General features: G+C 46.1%; 1 protein-coding gene across 3 annotated transcripts in view; it reads right to left on the bottom strand.

Annotated features, from left to right (window-relative positions):
* Positions 1-3,205: 3,205 nt before the first annotated feature.
* The window catches only part of LOC146189813 (serine/threonine-protein kinase SBK1-like), an 82,829-nt gene continuing 61,144 nt past the window's right edge, over positions 3,206-24,890 (bottom strand). For 2 of the 3 annotated variants that reach the window (XM_084604569.1, XM_084604571.1), the window contains exons 2-6: positions 14,725-14,852; positions 11,820-12,008; positions 8,468-8,647; positions 7,917-8,098; positions 3,206-6,138 (exon numbers count right to left, since the gene is read on the bottom strand). In XM_084604569.1, coding sequence (XP_084460695.1) covers positions 5,754-6,138; positions 7,917-8,098; positions 8,468-8,647; positions 11,820-12,008; positions 14,725-14,852 — 1,064 coding nt within the window. In that variant the 3' untranslated portion in view covers positions 3,206-5,753. Of the gene's footprint in view, positions 6,139-7,916; positions 8,099-8,467; positions 8,648-11,819; positions 12,009-14,724; positions 14,856-24,890 lie in introns of all 3 variants that reach the window. The other variant, XM_084604570.1, reaches the window with a different exon arrangement.

Here is a 24,890-nt window from a genome sequence, read left to right as displayed (position 1 = left end):
GTATGAAAAGCCGTAACTGACAACTATTACCATGTCACACAACCTGCCAATCAATCGGTGCCCGACCTTGTCACCTGCAGGCTATAGCCGACCGGAGCACTATCCGCGAGTTTTCGCTCACAGCGCCGATAAAGCCGGATCATGAGCAGAACAAGACCTTTAACCCTATCGCGTTGATGTGATTACGACATATATATTTCATTAACGTGGTCAGATTCTTTTCCGCTCCATCCTTGCAGGTTCCACTCTAGGGTTGGGCCGGGAATCTTGGAGCTGCTCTGCAGGTCCACAGTCATTCTGCTGCTTCAAGTCTCGGACAGCGATGAACTGTCTACAATCAACGAACTTTGTGTTGGCTCCTAACGTCGCTGAATTCTCTAGAAAAAGTCTATGAATCATATCCAAAAACACGAAGCATGTAGACATAGTGGTTCGAGATATGACAAAAAATATAAACAATCAACACATTTCAGTGCTTCTCAGAGTTAAGGGCAAACGATGGCAGAGTTGGCTGCTAGGAGAGTGTGCCCTCATCTGCGCACTTTTACGAAGTGTCTATTGTGATTGGTCAGGTTTCAAAGCAGAGTACGGCAATCACTCAAGCGGCACAATCCATCGGCTCAACACTGGTACTATGTTGGCAATACACTAACCCATGTGTTGGGCCGGACATCGCCAGTACAATTCCAAGGTTGGGCCAATGAAGTGTTCTGCGTGGGCACCAGTATCAAGAGCCCTGCTAGCCGTCGTCAAGGGTCCGCCCGGTGCTGCGAGGGTATTGCAGGACTTAAGCGCGTGTACACGACTACTGGGCTACATCAACTCAGCTCTGCGAGCTTTCAAACAGAGCCGACAACACAGTCACATCGAGCAATTTTTATTAAATATCACGATTAAATACAAAAAGAACGTGAATAACATCAACAACACCTCGTGCGATCGGCGTACGCATATAGACCATTCGTCACAAAAAGAAAGTTCCAACTAACAAACACACTCTTTGTTTCGGATAATTCATCGAGAGCCTTTCCAATCGAACACCTTTTTAAGACACGTTAGTCGGGGATCAGGCACATCGCTTAAAACAACGACATCGTCTTTGGGCTGGGTGACTGCCTTCTTCTCGAGTCTGCGGGTACTGTTACCAAAAATAGTTTTTTTATTATTTTCCCGTTTGTCATGTACGTTTAAACAAAAAGAAAATGCGGTCGTCTCTGATATGTGTGAAAGAGAAGTGTGGAGCAGCAAGGGCTGATTCCACGCGACAAGTGTGCTTCCGAGGTTAAGGAGAAACGCGCGTTCGTCTGGTGCTATCTGCCAGATATAACCCAAACAAAGAAAGGCAAGGGCTAATTTATGGTTAGCTGTGCATTCTAGAAAATTGTGAATGCGTATAAACGGAGAGAAGTTTTTGTTTTTCATTTCATGGTCTGAACAGAAAGCGGCTACTCCGAAAAGGACATCGTCATCTGAGCCCCTTTTAGTCAATGTAAGAACAGACAGTACCCACGCAACGTAAGGCTGTCTTCCTTATGATGACGCAATAAGAGATACCAGGATTGGCTCAGTGCTAAGGCGTTCTTGAGAAACAGCGAAGAGTACGCAAGTCACCACGTTATTCACGACAGTCGAGTACAAGGTAGTCTTGTGCGAACACTCGCGTCGCTGTTTGTACACACTGAATGACGCACATGGTTATGAGAAGGGGTAATGAGAACACATAACAGCTCAGTCTAATGAGACACTAGTACAGTCTCCATCCACGACATTAAATACGAGAAATTTCGCCGAAGAACTGGCACAAAGCTATCATATTACTTCCGTCACCCCTACGTATGGACTATATTCTGCTATTCCGCCTTCGGCCCGGGAGCACGTGCTATTAAAGACAGTAGATATAGGCACATCATATCGCACTGTATACTATTTGGGCCTAATAGGTTTATCAGAGATTGTTAGCACTATCGGAAACAAAGAAACATCAGTGCCTGTGCAGGTGGTGTAGAGTACGCTGTGCAGTTTTGAGGGGAAATGACGGTGATAGAACATCGCATATTTTGTTGTGTTTTTTTTTCTTAGAAGGTGTGTACAGCAGACATTAGGCATTATAATTGTTATGGGACCAATCCCTATTTAGTGTGGCAGAAGGTTGGATCATTATTTTAGCAATGCTCTCTTTCTTCATCTATCTTAGCATGGTTTTTTATTTCTTTTTTCGACGGGTAATCTTAAACCCTTACTAGTAAGCGACATTTTCAACTGTTTCATTCTAATTTGCACTTGGTATTGCCTGGACCAAAGCGTCAGTTCGAATAGCGTCAGTTCGAATAATCCGGTAATTTGTATTAAGTGAGTTTCAAGTAAAAATTCTACTATGGCTTACTTTTAGCTTCTATAGCATGCTGTCATAACAAAAAAAGAACTGCTATTGACACAAGTTACGGAGATGATGTGATGCTTAATTGAATCCTCATCGCAGAAGCGAGTCAGTGGACATCGATGGCGTTTCCGGCAGACTTCAAAGTGAGCGTCCTTGTGGCGTATATCATCATCACAAGCGCAGCAGGCGCCTGGCAGACAAAAAACTTTGAGAGGTACGTTGACGTGGTAAAAAATACGCTCTCTCCCTTCAGTTGTTAAGAATAGAAATCTACCGCAGTTGCGCAACAGACATTGGGCAGTCTGCGCTCGTTTGTACTGAAAAAAGCACGTCAAACTTCCGTCACCTCGATATCGCCAGAAACGCACTTCCACTGTTCGTCATCTTGGTTCTCAAAATCCGCGATAAAAATCACGGCTTGGAGTGTAATATAAGGATAGCGCTGAACTGTTTGCCATTTGTGACCAACCGAGAGAACCCTGCCTTCGCATAGGAGTAAATGTCTTTGTTATCAAAAAGGTGCAATGGCCGGCGGCCTCAAGAAAAGGCGTTTTTAAAACACTCCAGAAGTGATCAAAGCTCCAAGAGAGTTAAAAAAGAATGAACTGGATCAGCCGTTTCTGCGTGCTCTTAAAACTTATCTATACGCAGCCGATGACGATATCCGCCAGCTGAACTGTCCTTTAGATGAGCCTTTAAGGCCAGCGAGTTAACACACGGTATACCTGAAGAGAATCAGCGATGTTTCATTTCTTGAAGTTTTCCCTTCATGAGATTACAGTTGTAAAATTTGGCAAAAAAAAAAGGAAAAGGAATCTTGGTAGATGTTCAGAAAATTTTGTGATGCGAATATATTGTTTCTTTTTTTTTTTCTCGAATTTCTTAGATCTCTACGCAGCCGTAGGTAAAACAAAAATAAGGGAGTTTTTGTTTACGGTATGGAACATCTTTTAAACATTTACAGGCCAGATAGTGCATGGCGGTGGGGCAACAAGTGGGGTAATGTTGACCACGGTCTGCATACCTCTTACAATGACTGTAACTAACTAGGAATTAACGTATCACAACTAGCCAGATTGCTGCAACAAAGAGAAGGCTGTGCTCAGTGTTAACTGACGTTGAAGAGTCACTTCTTAACCAAGGCTTCTACGACAGCACTGAAGGCCAGCGGTGAGAGAGACTTCGACGCATAAAGTGCAGTGTCACATAAATAAGGCTTGGGAGACACAGTCGAGACTAGATACGATTGGCAGCGAAGCTATTGAGATCTGTTCTATACCCAGAAGGAGGCTTCAGAAATACTGAAAGACATCAGTTTAGAACGCCGCACCCAAGCCTGTCGGTCGCCTTTAACGACTGTGTAATCTAAGCATGGTTTTGTCGAAAAGAATTTCCATTCATTCTTCTCAATGAATTGAATAGACTTCAACCACGTGATTTCTTTTCATGGAATAACGAGCGTTCATTGCAATTAAGACTGCCTCTTATCGACAGAAAGAAATATATAGGTTCCATTCAGCCTCGTTTTGAACACTATACAGTGGCATTATACCTTGGCTGAATGCTATCGCGTGGAAGCCGGACACCTCTTCTTCTCCCAACGTTTGCGACTCCAATTTAAATTACGCTCACAACGGCACCTCACGAGCATGCTACAAAACAACAACGTCACACAAGAGTCATGTTGACTGACGGTAGCACTGGCGACAGTATATGGCGCACGTCCACATCGCCGCCTGCACCGGCTCACTCACGGCCCTACTTGCCGAAGACACTTGGCGGGTCATGTTCATGTAGTCTACGTCACAATGGGCGGTAGACTGCGGGCAGGCGTCTCTGCGGCGTAGATTGGCTAGTAACACGTTGACTATGCTGGCGTCAGAACGAAGTCTCTGGCACGCAAAAGCACTTCCTTTTTTTTCTGCTGAAGCATCGACACCAAACGCCTCTATATGCACAACAAACTCTCACACGCTTTGACGCTACATAGAGACAGACACGCCAGAGAGAGTGGCGGTGAGTTCCTTTACATCAGTTCGATCCTGCATTTGAAGAAGAATCGACGCGCAGCCGCCAGCGCACTTCAGACAGATTATTTCGATATATCGGAAGACGAAGGGGAACTTCAGTGTCTGTATACCGTATAACCATTGACGCCAGACGCCTTAAGACACACACGGCACACTCATGCCAATTTGTCACGCTGTCGAAGCACAATAGCGGAGTACTCCTTGAAGAGTGAATGCCGCTTCCTCTTCGAGTGCAACAGTGAAATTACTGGCATCCACGGCGGAAGTGGCGTCTGTCGGTAACGCCTGTTTTTACTGCAGGCAGCTTTGGCTGTTGACTCATTATTTTTCTTTTCAAGTGAGTTAGCTGCCGCTTTCAATCTTGCGAAGCGTCAGTTGTCAAGATACTTGGCGTCAGCAGTTCCAAAAGCAAAAGAGAATAGGCTAGACTGGTGCTCGCCAATGTATGACATCAAAAATCGTGAGCAAGACACCGCAATGCACACCACGCACTCAGTCGAAGGTAATTACGGAAAACGCCAGTCCATAGGATTTGTCATCAGTGCGTGCCTAAGCAATGTGCCTCATTCGCACTTTAGTATTTGGTTGTCGCCGTGAGAGGAGATTCCGTGCACTCTTTCTGAGGTCTTGACCTTCGGTGTCCATCAGCACTTCATCGTTGTAACACAAATCTCGTAACACAAATCTCTTCCTCTTTCCTTGCCTTGCCAGAGGTGTAATGTCGCTTCGTGGAAGAGCCCTCGGATGCCTTGTATTTTTTACGACATTGCCTCCCTCTGCTGACGCCCAGAGTAACCGACACTCAGCTTCTTTTTACACTATCCACCGTCCTTTTTAGAGATGACGCACCACAGTCTCAATGGACATCGACACAGCACCCTTTCGCTTCGCTGTTAGCCCAAAGTTCTCGCTTTGAGTACTCCGCTGCCCCACGTAACAGCATCCGAAGACGTAGACACCTCGACCAGTTTGTCGTTGTAGGTATTTCCGGAGCTTGGGGGAGTCACGTGGTCCCCGCTTTAGTGCCTCATTGTTTGGTTTTTGCCAGCTACGCTGTCAATCTTCGGCTCCATACATCGACGAATTATCACGCATCCAGTATTCTCTGGTTTCTGAAATCCGATCTAACCACCAAATATCCTTTTCTGGTCAGTGTCTTCAGAAACCTCCGGCATCAGCACGCTTCGCTAGGTCCGCCGTCAATATATTGCAGCTTCTACCGTACGTTATTTGCTCTACGATTCACTCCTGAGCAAATGTATCTGCGCGCAGAAGCTCAGCTTTTGTTTTCTATTTTCACGGACATCACTCGGCCAGCCAGCCAGCGCGCCATTCATCGGCGTCTATTGGCTCTCCTTAGTCTCACCCTCGGTCCCCGACATTATCCAGTTCTGAATCCGTTGTTCTTTGCCGTAGTCCGAGAGCAGTTCGTCTCCGAGTCTCTTCTCTTGGCCCGTGACGGCGGCAACCGTCGCAGCGTCCCAAATCTCCGAGACCTTGGAGGTCCTCGGAGAACGGACCATGAGCCACCGGTCGCCGTAGTACTTGTTGACCTCGGTGACGGGGTACCTCTTGGAAGGCTTTGGTTCCATCAACCGCCGCATCATGCGAAGCAGTCTCGGCGTGAATCGCTTGAACTCCCGAGGAGTCCGCGTAGTCTTGCGCTTCTGCCAGTCGAGGAACTCGTTGAAGCGACTGTCTGTGATGTCGGCTTTCTCCCAGGGGAACCTGCGAGACCGGAGGTGGGTCAATTGCCTGCACTAACAAGCAAGAAATTGCAGAAATTTTTCACGGGAAGTAAGCCTAAAACACCACTATTACCTCAGCTGCATTCTTCTCTTCACATTACTTCACCACATGTACTATTACTTGCTTAATAGAACCGTACCAAATGCAATTTGTTGTGTTTTACAAAGTTCAAAACTGTAGTAAACGGTTCCACTGCAATGAGTGTCGTTCTACATGATCGACTTATTCGAAGGGCAGCGTCCATGTTCATGTATAATCCACAAACGTCTCCCTAAAACGAATGGATCCGTCGTATAAACCTTGCTCAAGAGAAGGTTGAGGGGCTTGACTGGGGCGGACTGCGTTAAATGGTCCCTGAGAACCAACATAAGTTTGCCTGGAGCTATGGGATTACCTCTTCGTAATCACAAATAGACCATGCTCAGCGATATGTGCATTTTCACAAGTTAAAAAATACCAAACGAAAACGAATGACAGGTGTCCCTCTTTCCTTTTAAATTTGGCGGTAAAAAAACGTGCTATGACAATTTTTTTCCCGCGCTGATCGCAGATTTATCTCGGCGATAAATGCGCCTTTTGCTATCGGACAAGCCTCTGGCACAATCAGAAAGAGACGCAGAATCAGTTTATACGCAGAACAATATTTGGACTCGGTCGTTATGTTTATATTTATATTATATTTAGACTCCCTACTCCACGCTCAGACGTGACGATGAGCCATGTGTGTCCTTTCAGAAACGATCACGTCGAAGTCCTCTTTCTCCGGGGCCTTATCGGCGTTGTTAGCAATAAATATCGAGCATGCCTTTGACTAGTTATAGTTGGCAGGTGATAGTTTGCAAGTGACATGGCCTGACGCTGATCGATCGGCTGGTTACGTGACAACATGAGACCACATGTCATGGTCGAGCTGAGAGGAGCTGCCAACTCGGGCAGTTCCTCTGATATGGAAGGGTGAGACGGGAATCATCCCCTGGCAATTTTGGATCTCGTGTTATACCATCATTACCGAGGGCATAACAAGTCCTGCGCATCACCTTTTTTCCCAGCTACGAACGTCACGACTACCGGGTGGACGATAAATGGTCAGCAAATGAAACTACGCCAACATGCATGATGAAAGTAGTGAAGTGGAACACCGCGACTCAATGCAGACCTCATTTTTCGACCCTTCACGGAGCATCCCGTATTTGTGATGTAGGCTGCTGGGACGAGCTGGTCTGGTCAGGTTCTCGACGGTGACAGTCAGAAACGCTACTATTAGGCCACACACGCATGTTCGAATGGCTTAAAGCCAGGCTTTATATTAATGAAGTCAGATGGCCTTTCCAATAAGATAGTAGCCTACGGCAGTATGCCTATGATTAGGTGGCAGACAACAAAGGTACACATTAATAGACTAGTCACTAAGCGAGTAGTAAAGTACATGTACGAGAGCAATGATTCGCAAGGGGAACCCACAGGCGACATCCATTAAAGCTGTCCCATCGTACTCTAAAATATGGAGCTCAGGGCTCAAATTGTCTGTCTTCGTCTGCGTCTTTTGTGCTGCTTAAAGAAGCGTTACCGACCAGCTCTCCCACACCTGTACTCCAGACAGACCTAACACTGTTTAGCGTGAGGAGTGAAGGTGCGATATCGCATAAACTAATGCTAGATGGGGCCATTTGCATGCTGCCTCGGATCCATACGTAGACATTGTAAGGAGAAAATGAAGCTGAGGCAGAGTCGGAAACAAATGGCGGCAGGCTGATTACCTGGCTGTGAGTGAGGAGAAGATGAGCATGCCGATCTGCCAGACGTCGGAGCCCAGCTCGACGGTGTAGCCTTCGAGGTGTACCGCCTCCCAGATTTCGGGCGGACAGGTGGGCAGCGACCGCGTCCGCTTCTTGACCAGCGTGCCCGCTTTTCTCGTGAGACCGAAGTCGGTCAGCTTCACCTGGAACCCGAATGAATACAAGTTCGAATACCAAGGCTTGCCTTAAAGCGCTTGCGGTTTTCAAGGCCTGCCGGCATGGGCTTTGGTGATAACACTCAGCAGGTGTAAGTACTTGTACAAAGACCTTAGCTTATTACGTACGTTTACGCGCTTACGTTAGTTGACAAAGTGCTATGTAGGACGAATTCTAATTTGTTCAAAAAGGGACGCAGCAGAACAAAGTTCTCTCACAGCTGCTATAAAACTGTCTGCCTGCCACTCATAGTCCTAAGCGATGGATAACGAAAAAAAATGGAAAGACAGAAATGCGATCTCTCCTTGGCTGAGGTTATGAACGCATCCCCGGCTGTGAACTACTACCGCGCGTACCTTTGTGAAGTCCTTGCTGAAGATGAGAATGTTCTCGGCGCGGACGTCTCTGTGCACGAGCTCCTTGCTGTGCATGAACTCCAGAGCCGGGATGATCTGCCTGAGCACGATTTTGAGGTCGCGCTCGTCGATGCCGCCATAGTACTCCACGGCGTGCCATAGATCTCCGTAAGGCGCCACCTGGATGAAAACCACAACTATCATGGGACACTATCAAGTGGCATCTTCCACTTTTCTTTCAATCCTACGAGCAGGCCGCGAGCCATTCTTTTCTTTTTCCGAAAAATGCTGCCTTTTTGTCTGGCCTCGTGAGTGCTGGGATGTTTCCACCAAATTTATATGAACCCCAGATGGAGAGTAACTGTGCATTGCGATACATCAACACTGCAAACAAAATAACGTCATCGAGCAGCGTGTATCAGGCACATCATTGCATTTTTACTATGGCGGTCAAAACACAGGATCAGCTCTTTTTCGCAACAAAAAATTAAGGGAATGAGCTGCGTGCGTGAGTGAGTGAGTGAGTGAGTGAGTGAGTGAGTGAGTGAGTGAGTGAGTGAGTGAGTGAGTGAGTGAGTGAGTGAGTGAGTGAGTGAGTGAGTGAGTGAGTGAGTGAGTGAGTGAGTGAGTGAGTGAGTGAGTGAGTGAGTGAGTGAGTGAGTGAGTGAGCAACGGAATAAAGGTTAAATGAACTAAAAGGAACTTCAGCCACCCAACCAGTCACAGGGCGAGCACGTCGTTGCTTGTACTCCGTAATTCAAGGAAGGCATGGTTGATAACAGTTTAGGTTGTGAAGGAAGAGTTTGCAGCAACAAATTCCGCAGAGTTACTGTGTACAAACCTACTCAAACATGAGTCTACAGAGAGGGAGTCTCATACGGCAACTAATACATCGCATCGCTTGTTCTGGCTACAGCCCAGAAGGTCATTGTCAGTCCAGCGAAAACAAAGGTTCTTCCAGCTCTCTAGGCTTGATTTACTAGCGGGCGGGATGTGTTTAGCGAAAAACGACTTTCTACGAAAAATGAGTGGAATGTTACCACGGCGCATGCGCGCGCATATGTTTGGTTAAAACCTCGTTAGTAATCATCACAAGTCGAGTGAGAAAACAGCGGCGAGTTGGTTGTGCGCATCAAGAACTTCCTGCCAGTGCACGTTTTTCGCCAGTCCCAGCCGAAAAGGAGACGCAGGGACAGCTGAGGCCGCTATTTTGGAGTCGGTCAGCCTAGGAATGCATGCATGCGTCACGCACCGACCAACCGCAACCGCAGTGGCAGGGCAGGACGCTGGCGTTTCGTCGGTCGAACGCAACAGGACGAGCGCGCGCAGCCACACGAAACGAGAGACTGCTTTCTTTGCTTCGCGCTCTGCTTTTTCTTGCGTATGAACAAAACAAAAACAAAGAACAAAGAAAAGCAAGAGGAACGAGTACGCTGCCTAGGTTTGCAAGACGATCGTAAATTACTCTACCTTTGCAGCCCTAACAGTGACAGCCCACGCCTACGCTTTTTTTTTTTTTTCATTTTTATTTACTTTTTCCGCTTTCCTTCTCATGTTGCCGCACGAGGTTTCTGAGAAGCCGTAATTAACGCACTTTATAGCTGAGTAAATAGGGCAAAGCAGCTCGGAAATAGTGCTCTGCTCAACAGCGTTCTATATTAGGGTTACATCGATGACAGGTATTTTTGAGCGCGCCCGGCTTCGCCTTTCGCGAATGTTCAAGTTGGGTCCATCGAGCGCTTATTGATTTTGGCTGACGGTTTGTTTACCGTCCGATGTTTTTGTTCCTTGTGTCGTGACCGAATTTAGGCGTCTCAAATTGCGCACGTTCGTGGCAGCTCTGTCCGGATCGAGCAGCACTGATAATGTTTACGTACGACGGTCGGTGTTAGCTTTCACTTTACACTGTTTTTTTGCTGCAGCTAAGCGGATGAAGTGATTTTTACTGCTATCGACGCGCTTGCTATATTTGTGTACAGCTTATAAGGCAAACTTGCCTCTGCATCGTTTGAGGAAAACATTAGCGTTAATGCAGCAGTCGCTTCCTTTGCCGTGCGACCGCAGCCAGGGCGGCTCGATATCCTAGCGTTCCCAGGCTTTGTACATATAACCTATAAAGGAAGCTTATTGAGCAGTAACATGCTTCCTAATATGTTCTATGGTCTTCATAGAGATAGAAGCTTGATTTCAGTGCGTGTCAGATGAGCTTATTTCCGCAAACACTTGGCTATTATGTTTTCTCTCTGTATTTCATCTCCCAACCTCGTGCTTACTCCACAGCTTAGTTAAAGGAGATAGTGGTCCATTTCTAGCGACGTACCACGAGAGTTCTCCAAACAGTTTTTTCTTTCTATTTTCCTTCGCGAGGCGGCGCCTCATAAGAACCATTCTACACCTCCTCCAACAGCTAGCATCATGACGTAAGCCACCACTCCCTGTTAGTGGCGCCTTGATGTGGCAACTAAACAAACTAGGGCCTCAAAAATGGTGTTCTTATGCATAGCGAGTCTATGGCTAGCAAGTAAATATAGAAAGCATTGTCGTCAATTCTTTAGTATTTTTTCCAGTTCTTCCAAACAAGGTCAAGCGAGCTGCGTTATCCTAATTTCTACAGCGAAATAGACAAAGGCGGTTCACCTAATATAACATAAATAAAATCTTGCCGTAAGCCAGTCGGTTACTCACTGCAAAATTTCAAGCAGCGATGACATTAGCCGGGCGGAAAAGGAACACTCAAGACAATGGACTAGCACTGGCCCTAGCCAGAGCTAGTCCTCTAGTTCATATTTTTTCTTTGTCACCCTCCTATCTTCTACCCATGCTCGAAACCTTCAATCCACGCAATAAAAATGAAATACCCAGCATATTCTCTTACCAGTAGGTTCACTAAGTGTGGCTGTGAGCCCTGCGGTCCAGGCTACATCTTGAATGATGACCTAACTTATTTGAGCACAACATCAAATAGCGCGAGTTACTCAAGTACTAATACATCATTCCAGCAAATTTAGAACGACAGAAAAAAGTGGTCTGGGCAAACACGAATCCCCTTGTCGAAACGTTGGCTCGACTTGTGAACGAAGACTAGTCCCCCTATCGAAACGTTGGCTCGGCTTTTGCACTAATGGCTCCCCCTCAACCCTTGTTCAGTGCTCTTTCATATCATTCCAGTAGGCAACTCCACTATATGATACACACCTTCACATTTACTTAACGTACAAGCGCAATTATTTTGCCGTACCTGATCCGTGATCCCCTTCTGTCTCATCCTTATGTATATCAGCATCAGGTGCCCTTAATTTTACATAAACGGTGATAATTCCGGTGGTAGCGTATCCGTGCTAGACATGCTCACCTCCTGGGCGAAGTAGTAGTGTTCTGGCGTCTCGAAGCAGACGTCGTACGTGTCCAGGATGCTGGAGTGCGGCGACAGGAAGTAGCTGTAGTGGAACTCGATCAGGAAGTCCCTTAGGGTCGTGGTTGCACGTGGCACGGCCTTGAGCGCCACCTGCGAGCCCGTCTCGCGGTGCCGCGCCAGCACCACCTGCAGCACAGCAAGAACCGCGCGCACTGAATGCACCCGTCGCCATGCAGGTTGCACAGCTCCGAATAACGAACAGCACTGTCATTGTCGTCGCCAAGAACTATTTTGATGACCACTGGCGTCTATGCTTAATAGAGCACGCAGGTATTGCGTCGTCGACAACGTCGCCATGGTTATCAATCTACTAATACTACAAGAAATACATTTAGCCCGCTTCCGCAGCTTCTGGTTTCATCAGTAGTCACTAAATGCCCGCTGTTCGTTAGGTGAAGATTCTGAACTGTAGCAGCGCCTTTACCACAGTGATGCTCATAATCAGCAAACAGTCACATCTATGTGAATGTGCAGTCAAGGAACCGCACTTATTTCCGTCTAAATGCATGCAACCAGGATGCTCAGCCGCATTTGCAACAAGCACCACGTCATGAAAGAAAGGGACACAATTCGCCTTGTACAAGCTTTTGTTGTCTCACGAATATTGTACGGGACTGCCTATCTCCACCTCACCTCGCAAGAAATCGCAAAGATAGAGTCACTAATACGGGCGGCCTATAAAACAGCACTGGGTCTGCCGAAGACCACATCAACATCGCGCCTCATGTATCTCGGCATCCACAACACACTTTAAGAAATCTGGGAGGCGCAACGACTGTCAAAGCTCAACCGCCTGGCCATCACTCGAATAGGCCAAACCCTTCTTAACAAGATACACCTCAAAGTACCCTACACAGTGGACCAAAGGAAAGAACTTCCTCTATCAATCCGCAAGAACATCTATGTTCATCCAATACTCCAAAACATGCATCCGACATTTAACGGACATTTAACGACATTTAAGGACTGGTTCGCAGAGCCCACGATGCGGCGCAGGCCACTGAGCTGCCGGAATAGGCGGACCACCCACAACTCCGAGAATTCCCATGCACTAAATAAACTTTACAATCAATGAATCAATCAATCAATCAATCAATCAATCAATCCAGTTGGCCGTACCGAGGCGCCACAGCTGCAGACCTGGCAATTTCGCTTCTATATCACGCTGATGACAATCAAATCAGTGACCACTGTTCGTATGTCCAGCTACCATGCCATTTGTTTTCATTGGTTTGCAGCAGTGTCTAATCCACGTCATTAGCACAATCCGTGCCTTCAGTAACTGGCGGCATCATCCTTGCGGACAGTCAGGCACGTTACCTTTGTGAACAACTAGATAGGCACTGATAGTCAAAAGCTTCAGTTAGCGGCATTCAGTCAAGGAAAGTGGGTGCCTCTTCTTACACTCTCGCGTTCGTCGGCTTTCGTCTAACGACTGCCTCGCTTCACCTAACAATGTCGATTTCATTACCAATGTGGCACAAATCAGACGTGATACGTCCGACTTGCGCTGAGGCGAGGAGTAATAAATTCTGCTCCAGAAACAAGTTGGCAACGACAGCTTTTCTACGACAAGGATGTTGCTGTAGTGTTACAAAGGTCTTCGTTGCCGTAGTCCCGTATGGGTTCCTTGCAGAAGCCCCAGACGAAAAAAGCATGAGTCAAATGTCTTTCTTCTCTCTCTCTCTCTCTCTCTCTCTCTCTCTCTTTACGGAAATAAAGTTTTCACCACCACCACCATGAGTCATAGCAACGACAACTTTGGGAAAAAGAACTAAGTTGTTTGTGCGGCAAGAGACGATCGACTTATCTCTAAACGATGCGCGAACACGTTCGAGAAAATGGGCAGTCCTCTTCAATTGAGTTCGACCTAACGCTTCAAGCTTTCCAGTAGTATAGCGGTTAAAGCTCAGTTGGGCCACCTTGGTACTTTCACAAAAATAACAGAAGTGTGAAACTGCCTCGAACAAAGACAGATGTAAACAAGCAGACAGATACCCGTAATCGTGCATAGCCAAATGAAATTGTTCTTATAGGCCTTCATGCCACTGGCTACCCATCGAAAGCACACCCGTATTTGTCTATTCCATAAGATTTTCTACCATAATGCTAAACTTCGCTCCCTATGAATTAAACCAGCAGCCTTCATTTCTCATCGCCGTACGCACCAACAAAATAAAATCTGTATACCCCATTGCAATGCAGTGACATGTGCACGATCATATTTTCCAATAACCCATAGAAATCGAATTCCTTACCTGCAATATTAACTAACATCAATGATCCGATTTAGTTTTAAAATGTGCTTACAATTTTAATTAACTAAGTGATGTGCTTGTGTTCAATAAATGATTTATTATGCGGTTTGGTGCACCCATTAATATTATTGTTAATTTATTCTTTTATATTCTAAGAAAATTGTTACTCATATAATAACTGTTACCCATATAAAAATTGTTATCACAATAATTTTACCTCTGTTGTTTTATATTACTGTATAAAGTATGCCTTGTGTTCTTTCTCTTTTATTCTTGTGAATTTCTCTTCCTCTCTGTAATGGATAATGTATCCTGAGGGTAAAAGAAATAAGTAAACTACGCTTGTCACACAGATTGCGTTATTTCATTCTTCTATTCATTATCCATCTGTACTAGAAAAATGTTTCAGTAGACGCAAAATAAATCAGTGTGATAATGAGCAAAGGCTAAAACAGACCAATTTCTTGCTTTCGGGCTGCCTACCTGTGCCTTTTGCGTTCGCATGCACCAGTAAAATAAATTAATTAATTAAAGATGAATAAACAAAAGTCCCTTCAGAGAGTAATAAAGTGACGTGAGCCCACCTTGCCGTAGTCTCCGGAGCCGATCTCTCTGATGACGTCGTAATGTTCCTCCATCTGGACCGCCTCCAGCTGGAGCTCTCGGACCTTGTGGATTGTGGCTTGTTGCTTGGATTTGTCCATGGTGTCAGCTGCTGGTGTGGAGAGAAGGAAAGTTATCCGATAAACATAGTCTTCATGCACGCAGCGGTTGCAATTTCGATAATGTATGATTGATAATTTACTTCGCGCAGAAAACAAAACGGCAACACAGAAAAGTGCAGTTGCACAGGTGTAGTGCTCACCATGACCGACAGCTCACTGACGTCCTTTAACACTGTGTTAACAGTTTCAATTGTAATAACGTTTATTCTGAGCTTTTTAAAAAAAAAACCAACTAAAATGAAATTCATTTAGTTTTGGACGATATTGCAGTGGAAGTTACAACGATATCACTGCAGCAGTCCAGTGAACGTTGAAGAGTATGAGTTTTCCTTAGGCTCCTCAAAGCACTAACACGCCCAGCCATCTTTTCACCTAGTTCAGTTCCTTATATGATACAAACGTCTTTAATCCTCTATTTTAGCCCAAATATGCAGTTTCCATCACTTTGACAGTAACCTTAAAGGGATGTCCTGCTTATGCTGAAAACCTGAGTGAAAGCAATCAAGCAAAAACCAGGCTTTCACCCACATAGTGTGTTAGAAAAATAAGCAACTTTCTGGAGAAGGGTGCCTAATAAGATATTTCTCCTTCTGGAACTTTATTCTTCATAGACCAGCTATGCTACGCACAAGGTCGTTTAAGTTAAAACGAATATGTCATAATTTTAGGCAATTTCTTTTCCTACAATCTCTATTGATAACAAAACTGCACGATCGCGTATTTCTAACATGCCAAGTGGGAGCACCACAATGGCGACTGCTTTGATCTCATTGCCCCAAGCGTCCTCTTTCGTGGTTTGCAAATATGCCTTACTATAACCGCTCAACTTCCAGCAGTTCAAGAAACAAAAATATTTAGTGACTAAAGGGTTACCTTACACCTGCGGCTCCGCAAAGCCTATAATTCTATTTAATTTGGTTTGGTTTGGTCTGGCCTGCTTCAGTTTGCTACCTTGCTTTTGAAGGGCTCCCTAAATTTAGAATATGCATGTTTCTTTTTAAGTCTCGCTACCGCGCCTATTCGTATTGTTTAATTTCTAGGATGGCACTAAATGCTCCATTAAGAACAACCCGGGCCGTTTCTGCATGAGCAATGTTCTTTAGTACGTTGCAGAACCACTGCCCTTCTGTTTAAGCTTCGCTTTTTTGTCAGCAATATTTTTTTCAATTTCCCACGCATCCTGCCAACACGCAGCTATCCGGCGTCCGGCACGTTTCGTACTGACTCTTATTTAATACGATGGTGCATTCGTTAAGTCAGTGCAGCAACATTTGACTTGGGAGGTGCAAGCAACACTGCGTATAATGCGTAAGGATGACATCCATTCGTCTTAAATTAGTTAGAACAGAGGTGATCTCTCCACTAAGTCCGGACTATATCGACAGGTGCACATCTGCACCTTTCATTACTGCCTTTATCGAAGAGAATTACTGCTTTCCGAGCCTCACTGAGTGTACCGGGCACAAAGAGTGTAGCAGGCGCTGCTTTCTACGAAGCCAGCCCGGGATCGGCCTTGTCAGGACAAGCGGAGAAGCCCAAAGCATTGCACCCCATCAGCTCATCCTTATTTTGCTAACCGAAAAGTTCAGCATGTGACTTCTGTAACAATGTATGCCGATTTACAAGTATGAGATAGTATCACGACACGAAACTTTCGTTTTAAACTATTTATTCGACTATTTTCTCACTTAACACGTTTTGTATTTTTTCGAACTTCCTCTTAGCTGCACTATGACGTATTATAAAGAGTAAACAATTTTAATTTGATGGCAGCAGGCACGCTACGCTGAATTTTCCTGGTCCCTGCGGCAGGGAAAGCGTTTACATGCACTGACATCACACAACACACTTGAAAGTTGCATTTTGCCTCCACAAAAATGCGTCAGCCGCGGCCGGGATCGAACCCGCATCCTCGGGGTCAGTAGTCAAGTGCCCGAGCCACTGATGCACAGCGTGGAGGCCTAGTTTTCAGTCATTTAGCTTTTGAATATTGTGAGTTTCTTACGATCCTAACCCCAACACTTGAAGGTTGAAGAGCGCGCAGTTTGTTTTCTCTAACATGTACTAATTAAACTATCCTAATAATCGTACTTAAACTGATCTTTGGTAATTTGTTTCTTCTAATCTTGTTCAGATTGTTTCTTCCAGTACATTTAAGGCTACACTCTGCCCCGCCGGGGTGGCGCAGTGGTTACGGCACTCGACTACTGTTCCCAAGGACGCGGGATCGAATCCCGGCCTCGGCGGCCGCTTTTCGATGGAGGCGAAAGGAAAGGTGCCCCTGTGCTGTGCGATGTCAGAGCACGTCAAAGAATCCCAGGTGGTCGAAATTTCCGGAGTCCTCCACTACGGCGTCTCTCATAGCCTGAGTCGCTTTGGGACGTTAAACCCCACAAACCAAACCAAACCTAAGGCTACACTCTACATCTTCTTGTTGCGAATTAAACCATGCTGTTATGGGTTGCAATTAGTTTTGCCTTGCCTTCAGCTATAAAAACGCTCAGACTGCGCTAATCTCATTTCTAATTTGTTCCGCTCCTCCTTTACGATTTAACATATATTTTTGAAACACTGTTTAAATCCCGCGCGTCATCATCATCATCATCATCATCAGCCTGATTATACCCACTGCAGGGCGAAGGCCTCTCCCATATTTCTCCACTTAACCCGGTTCTGTGCTAGCTGCATCCACTTGACCCCTGCGAACTTCTTAATCTCATCCGCCCACCTAACTTTCTGCCTCCCCCTGCTACGCTTTCCTTCCCTTGGAATCCAGTTTGTTACCCTCAGCGACCATCGGTTATCCTCTCTTCGCACTACATGTCCTGCCCATGTCCATTTCTTCTTCTTAATTTCCACGAGAATGTCATTAACTTGAGTTATTTCTCTGACCCACTCTGCACGCTTTCTATCTCTTAATGTTACCCCTACCATTTTTCGTTCCATAGCCCTCTGGGTTGTCCTCAACTTAAGTAGAACTCTCTTGGTTAGCCTCCACGTTTCAGCCCCATAGGTGAGTACAGGCAAGATACAACTGTTGTACACTTTCCTCTTGAGCGATACCGGTAAGCTGCTAGTCATAATCTGCGAGTGCTTGCCAAATGCGCTCCATCCCAATCTTATTCTTCTTGATATTTCCTTTTCATGGTCTGGATCTGCGGTTACTACCTGTCCTAAGTAGACATATTCGCCTACTATTTCCAGTATTTCGCTACCTAATGTAAACTGCTGTTCCTTCCCGAGGCTGTTGAACATTACCTTAGTCTTCTGCATATTGACTCCCGCGCGTGCATTACAGTAAATATAAATAAATAAAAATCTAGGAAAAAGTTGTCACTACCATAGTTTAAGTGGCCGTTACGCGCTTCATCAGCAACCGCGTGTTTGATCGATCCGCTGCTATAGTGCCGCTGCCCTAAGACGCTGACGGACTCTGCTGGAGTTTGCACGTCGCCGACACTGGTGGAAGGTGGTGCCCTCTACGAATGAGGTTAACAACCCATGCTAGCTACCGTACCTACGTGCGCTCTGGAGAGGGCAGGAGGACGATCAATACAGACTCTCCTCCTTGCTGGCACGTGGCGCCCGACATGGAGTGATCGTGACGTCACGAGATGACGTGACGTCATTGACTCGCGACTATATCTTCAACACGTGCGGCTGTTAAGACTCATCGCTTGCGGGCCGCCGAACGGATGCATGTAGTGGCGATATGCTTTTCTTTTTTGGTGACGCATTGGGACAGTACCATGATATCGATGCGCCGAGAACGCTTTTGATGTGGCTGGAGTGTAACGATGAAATGGTGCTCCTCGGCAATCACGGAATGGAATGACGTGGAATTGTTAGCCTTTAAAAAACAAGCTTAGTTAAAGAAGAAAAAAGAAAGCTACATCCATGACAATCTTATTTGCATTTCTAACGATTCTGGGTCGTTTCATTTCTATTGTAGTTGAGAAGAAAAACAAAAGTTTGTTTTCCACGTATTTAATAGACTCTTCACAAGTAAATGCTTGAAACTGAGCACTTGAGGGAATTGGCGAAGCATTTGAATAACGTTACCCCGCCACTCACATTATATAACTTATTCTATTTTATTGAACAAATGGCCCAAGGGAAAACAACGGAGACATAAGGAGGACACAAGTTGTCGCCAAGGCATGCATACCTGACCAACTCGCCCAAATCTTGGAGCTTCCTTTTAATCATCTCTACAAAAATCAGTTGGTATACTGAAAACTTGTTAAACCTGGAAAGCGCATAAAAACAACGGACAACAGCAAGAGACAGACACCGTTGTTTTTATGCGCTTTCCAGGTTTAACATGTCTAACCAACTCGCCCAAACGCTGCCGTTATTGATACTGAAAACGTAATCCATGTTTTCAGCTAATCAATATCGAAGAGAAACTCATATTATGAATTACCAAGCCTTCCTGTACAGGATCAAAGGCCGCAGCTTCTTTTTCTCTCTCACTAACTTTCAGCAGCTCTACACAAAAGCTAAAAAGCTCAATTCTTGGTTCATAGAAAACTTCTCTGATGGTTAGCAGGTTAATGGCTAACTAAGAACCATAATAAGCTCTTCTACTATAGCGGAGACGTACAAACTTAGATGTGTACCTGGATTACCGGATACCGATCGCCCACGCGCAATGGTCTCGTCTGACCACGCTTCTGGCACTGAGCGTGTGCAAATTACATCCGGTAATCCGGTATCCGTCTAAGCTTGTATATCTCCACTATGCTATACCAGCCTATAGCACCTATTTTCTAGTGTTCCCAATATGCATCAACAACGCGGGCTCTACTGTTTCCTCTCGTTAACTCATGGAACTCTACAAAACTTCACTTCCCGCTCCTTCTCCACATATAACTCGCCGTGGATCTCATTTCACTAGGCAAGCGAAAACAAATTCTCTGTTATGTGACCTATAAAGCCCGTAAATAATAAAATGCTCTGGCCACCCACGCAGTCAGATGTATACTGGCTATCTTGAGAACACGCAAACAAATTGGACCTTCCCACGTGCCATGCAGTCACACTACCTGCAATACAGGTTCCTACCAACCCACGCATCCTATTCCTGGGAGATCTGAGCCGCTCATCCAGCTGAACAGTCCATTACACTGACCACAGCCCAGTTGCCCATAACGTCCATGCGTTATGCGATATTAGCCCCAAATCATCGACTTGAGGCGACGACACGGGTCAGACTTAATAAATGCTCTCTCTCTCTCTCTCTCTCTCTCTCTGTGTGTGTGTGTGTGTGTGTGTGTGTGTGTGTGTGTGTGCGTGCGTGCGTGCGTGCGTGTGTGCGTGTGTGTGTGTGTGTGTGTGTGTGTGTGTGTGTGTGTGTGTGTGTGTGTGTGTGTGTGTGTGTGCGTGCGTGCGTGCGTGCGTGCGTGCGTGCGTGCGTGCGTGTGTGTGTGTGTGTGTGTGTGTGTGTGTGTGTGTGTGTGTGTGTGTGTGTGTGTGTGTGTGTGTGTGTGTGTGTGTGTGTGTGTGTGTGTGTGTGTGTGTGTGTGTGTGTGTGTGTGTGTGTGTGTGTGTGTGTGTGTGTGTGTGTGTGTGTGTGTGTGTGTGTGTGTGTGTGTGTGTGTGTGTGTGTGTGTGTGTGTGTGTGTGTGTGTGTGTGTGTGTGTGTGTGTGTGTGTGTGTGTGTGTGTGTGTGTGTGTGTGTGTGTGTGTGTGTGTGTGTGTGTGTGTGTGTGTGTGTGTGTGTGTGTGTGTGTGTGTGTGTGTGTGTGTGTGTGTGTGTGTGTGTGTGAAAACTGAAAAGTTCAGGACAGTTGAGTTCCGCCATTGAGGGTAACGACGCGATAGTGTTAGTGGCTGTTATTCGCGGCTCCTCTTGCGGGCCTGCACTGGCGTGCGCGCACTTCTCTGCTCGTCTCGTCACTAATCTCTTAAATTGTGTCTCGTTTATGTAAATCACAGTATAGTCGCAAGCTACCATATTACAAGACCAGACGGCATGGATACCTATAAAGCGCCGCTTGAACTAAGCCTTATACAGACATGGCTGCGTGACCAACAGCCCTCGGAGGTCCGGCTCCGTCTCACTTTCCCCGTCTGAAATGAGAAGCCCGAGTTGCCAGCTCACGTGGGCGCGTGACGTCACAACACCGCCAACCAATTAGCACTCGGCTATATAGCCTGCTAAGTAGCGACCGCCCGCCAGAGCTATACGCGTGACCTATCGCTCAAAACGTTGCTTTTTCTGCAGGCCTTTTTCTTCTTGTGCGTAAGTCATTACTGTATATCGATCCGCAGTTTTCGCTTACGACCGCCAAATAATTTATAACTGAATTTTCTTTTCTCACCAGTTTCGGTTTCGTTATCCGAAAGATGGCTGTGACGTCACAATCATGTCTTGATGCGCGGCATGAGAAAACAGCGATATAATCGCTCATTTTTCACTTGTAATGATTCCTGTTCTTGAGGCAGGTTGGCTTTATGATTGTAGGGAATTCAAATGGCACAGCAATGATCATATCTCTTTATTTTTATTCCTCGCGTGACCTAGACCTTGCCTGTAATGTCACAGCCATCGCTCGGCTGTTGAATATGCATTGGTTATTCGCGGTCTCAGCCTTAGTCGCGGAGGTTCCAGCCCCCGTTCTTCAGGCTTGCGTGCCAGAAGCGGGGAGTAGGGGGCCCCCTAACTCGGTGGAAAATAAAGTTTTAATCATCATCAGCATCATCGGCTGTTCAAACCGAAACAGGTGAGAAACGAAATTCGGTTATAAATTATTCAGCAGTTGTAAGCGAATGCGACGTGGTGATCCGTGTACAGTAATGTCCTAGGCATCATTACGAATAATAAAACACGAACCCAAAAATGAGGTGTCTATAATCCTTTAATGCTCGAATAAAATAGCGCATGAAGTGCCTAGATAGGATCCGAAAGCAAGTGAAGGGATATTGGTGTGTTATTCTTCATCTTCTACTATCAATATGTAGTTTTTACCGCCTTTAGAGAATCCCGGCCACGAGCGGGTTACTTGCGGCGATTCCTGCCCCCCCCCCCCCCCTCCGGTCTCTAATGTCGGCGGTTATCTTGGCACACGATAGTGTCACGTGAACAGACAACCATCAGCCAAAGTAAAGAATACGGCTTTCCACGTTGCCAGGAGGCGGGGAATGCAGCTGAGACGTGACCGTATATTGCGCGTGCAGGGCAGTTCGCACTCTGCTTAGAAGTGCCCAGTGCCAACAAAAACAGGCGGATCTCTGAAGGAGAAACAAAAGGGAAAGAAAACTCGTTGTGCCATTGGTGTCTCTCCGAGAGGCACTCCTGGCGTTTATAAGACTCCTCAGGTAGTGCAATCAGCACTGAGGGACGCAGGGAAATGTTTTACACCTACAGTGCATTTTCGAGAATGACGAGGCCGCACCTGCAGAACTTAATAGCGTCGTCTACTGGTTACGCTTGGAAGCCTAACAAGCAGGTACGGTGTTGATAAAAGATTTGTAGGCCACATGTTCAGGTTTTAAGCAGCATAGCCGGCCATCAGCAGCACCCATTGGACTACCAAAGTGCTTAAGACTGATAATAAGGCTTTTAATCATCCTTTTAATCATCCATAGACATTCCCAATGAACCTTAAAAGCAGACCCCTGGAGACCCTTGATGAACCTTGTAACTACTTCTGAGAATCAACTGACTGCATTTCAAGCAGCAGAGACCTATTCCATATAGGCCTGTGAAGCTGTTTTTCTATGTAAAAACATTGCTTTTAAGTAGAGCCACTGCTTCAGGTGTTTATAATGGACGTCTCATATTCGGTACAGCCGAAATAAAGATATGCACGTACGCGCTGAAGTTTTCATATTGCCGCGGCGTCAAAAAGCTCAATATCGCGGTACCGTAAGTGTTCAGCTACGAAACTAACGGAACGCCGATGACAAACTGAAGTGTGCCTGTATCGACACTCAATAGCCGGCCGATTGCGGTGGCCCCGCGGGCTGCGAAGAATAGCCACAACGCGCCGCCTATGACGGGCGCTTCCCGGCATAGCTGCACGCGCTTCTCTTACAAAGGCTTCGCTTTAGTATGTGAAAACAGCCACAATTTCCCGCTTTGCAATTATGACGAGGATTTTATTCTCGAAAGCAGGAAAGCTAGTCTGGACTAGATAATCAAGAACAGGTTTTGGTAAAATACTGGTTTGTGATACGTGTGCCATAATTCAAATGCATTGTTCCCCTAGATGAGTCATGTGGTAGTGGTTTAGCAGCCTACTCGAAGACTTATAACATGAAAAAAAGCTGAAGACCCCGTCTTTATAGGTTATAACACGATAGTGTTAATGGCTACCGTCTCCGGATCCTTCCGCGGATCCTTCTCCGCGTACACGCACTTTGCTGCTCAATCAATCAATAACCTTTTAATTTGTGCTACTTTACCTCTCACAGATTCACGAGCATGTATTCATAAGCTACCAAATTACGTGAGAGGCCATCTGACATAGACCCCTGTAAAGCCCCTCTTTACTCTACGGATGTGCCTACGTGTCCTAAGAGTAGCGTGTCTTAGTCCTCGTCCAAGAATCCACGAAGGTTCCATTTCCATCTCACCCTCACGAAGGTTTCATTTCCATCTCACCTTCACGAAGGTTCAGTTTTTCATCTTACCCTCACGAAGGTTCTAGTTTCATCTCACCCTCACGAAGGTTCCATTTCCACCTCCGCTTACCAGGGTTTCATTTCCATCTCGCCCTCCAAACTCAAACGTGAAGCCTTAATGAACCCTGAGTCAGCAGCGCCTCCATTGTTACGTGGTCTCGTGACGTCACGCATACTCCCGACCAATCAGTGCCTGACCATATCACCTGTTGGAGCCCCGCGATATCACCGCGGATTTTTGCGTAATGAAGACTTTAACGCCATCGCATTAAAACCGAGCCCCGGAACACAAGTTTCAGACTTTTTCACGGATATCTCAAGGCTAGGGCTACTTTCGACTGTGGACTCCGTGCTCGCACTGATGATGCTTTACAAAAGCGCCCACCCCGGACAGTCCTTTTAGGGTATGAATAACGGAAATGGAGTGAACAAAGAATGTAAGCCCAAACTAATTATTGATCCTGTTTTACTTCAGTTTTTTTCGCCAGCTTTTTTTTTTTCAATTATATACTTCCGATTCTATATTTCCTATCTATTCTAACAATTCGATCATGTCAATTCTGTCTTATCCCAGCGGAGCTGCTTTATCCTACCTTACAGTTCGTTCGTTCATATCCATCCTTATTCGTTCATTTTATTTCGTAATTTCTTCTATTCTCCGTTTATTATTTCTGCTTTTCTCGCTTTATCTGTTCCTGTTTCTTGCTATCTGTCTGTTGCTAACTTATGCTTTCTTTTCTATAAGTTTGGAAATGCGCATTTGAAACTGGCATTTTAAAAATCAGTCATTATTTGTCTTTTCCTTACGTCAGTATACTTTCTAGGCACATGTAATGAGTCATGCGCATATAAATGGGCGCATATGAAGGCGAAATTTGATCTGGACAGTACGGCCTCCCTATAAAACTGCCCACCCCCCAGCGTGGCGTGGCACCGGCTGCCTTCTTTCAAGACTGCTTTGATTGCCCTGACCATGGGTAAAGAACAAAAATGGCTGGAACGGATACGGTGACGACGACGGACCTCTTAATAGAGAGATTTAGCTTACCGTGAACCGCGATCCGCCACTGGGCCCTCTACCGCGCATGGGCGGGGCGCACAAGCTGATTGGTCCCGACGCGGCAGGTCTATGTGCCGACATCCAGTATGTGGCGGCATCTATCGGCGTTAAGGGGATCCGGGCATGCTCAGTTGAACGCGCGGTGGCGGATCACGGTAGCGGATCGCGGTAAGCTAAACCTCTCTATTAGAGAGATTTAGCTTACCGTGATCCGCGATCCGCCACCGTGATTCTCTACCACTCGTGGGCGGGGCGCTCAAGCTGATTGGTCCCGACACGGCAGGTCTGTGTGCCGACATCTAGTATGTGGCGTCATCTATCGGCGTCAAGGGGG

This window comes from Amblyomma maculatum, chromosome 5, assembly GCF_055883805.1.
Source record: "Amblyomma maculatum isolate TAMU_Amacu chromosome 5, ASM5588380v1, whole genome shotgun sequence".
Taxonomy (NCBI): domain Eukaryota; kingdom Metazoa; phylum Arthropoda; class Arachnida; order Ixodida; family Ixodidae; genus Amblyomma; species Amblyomma maculatum.
This window is presented reverse-complemented; position numbering and strand designations above follow the sequence as displayed.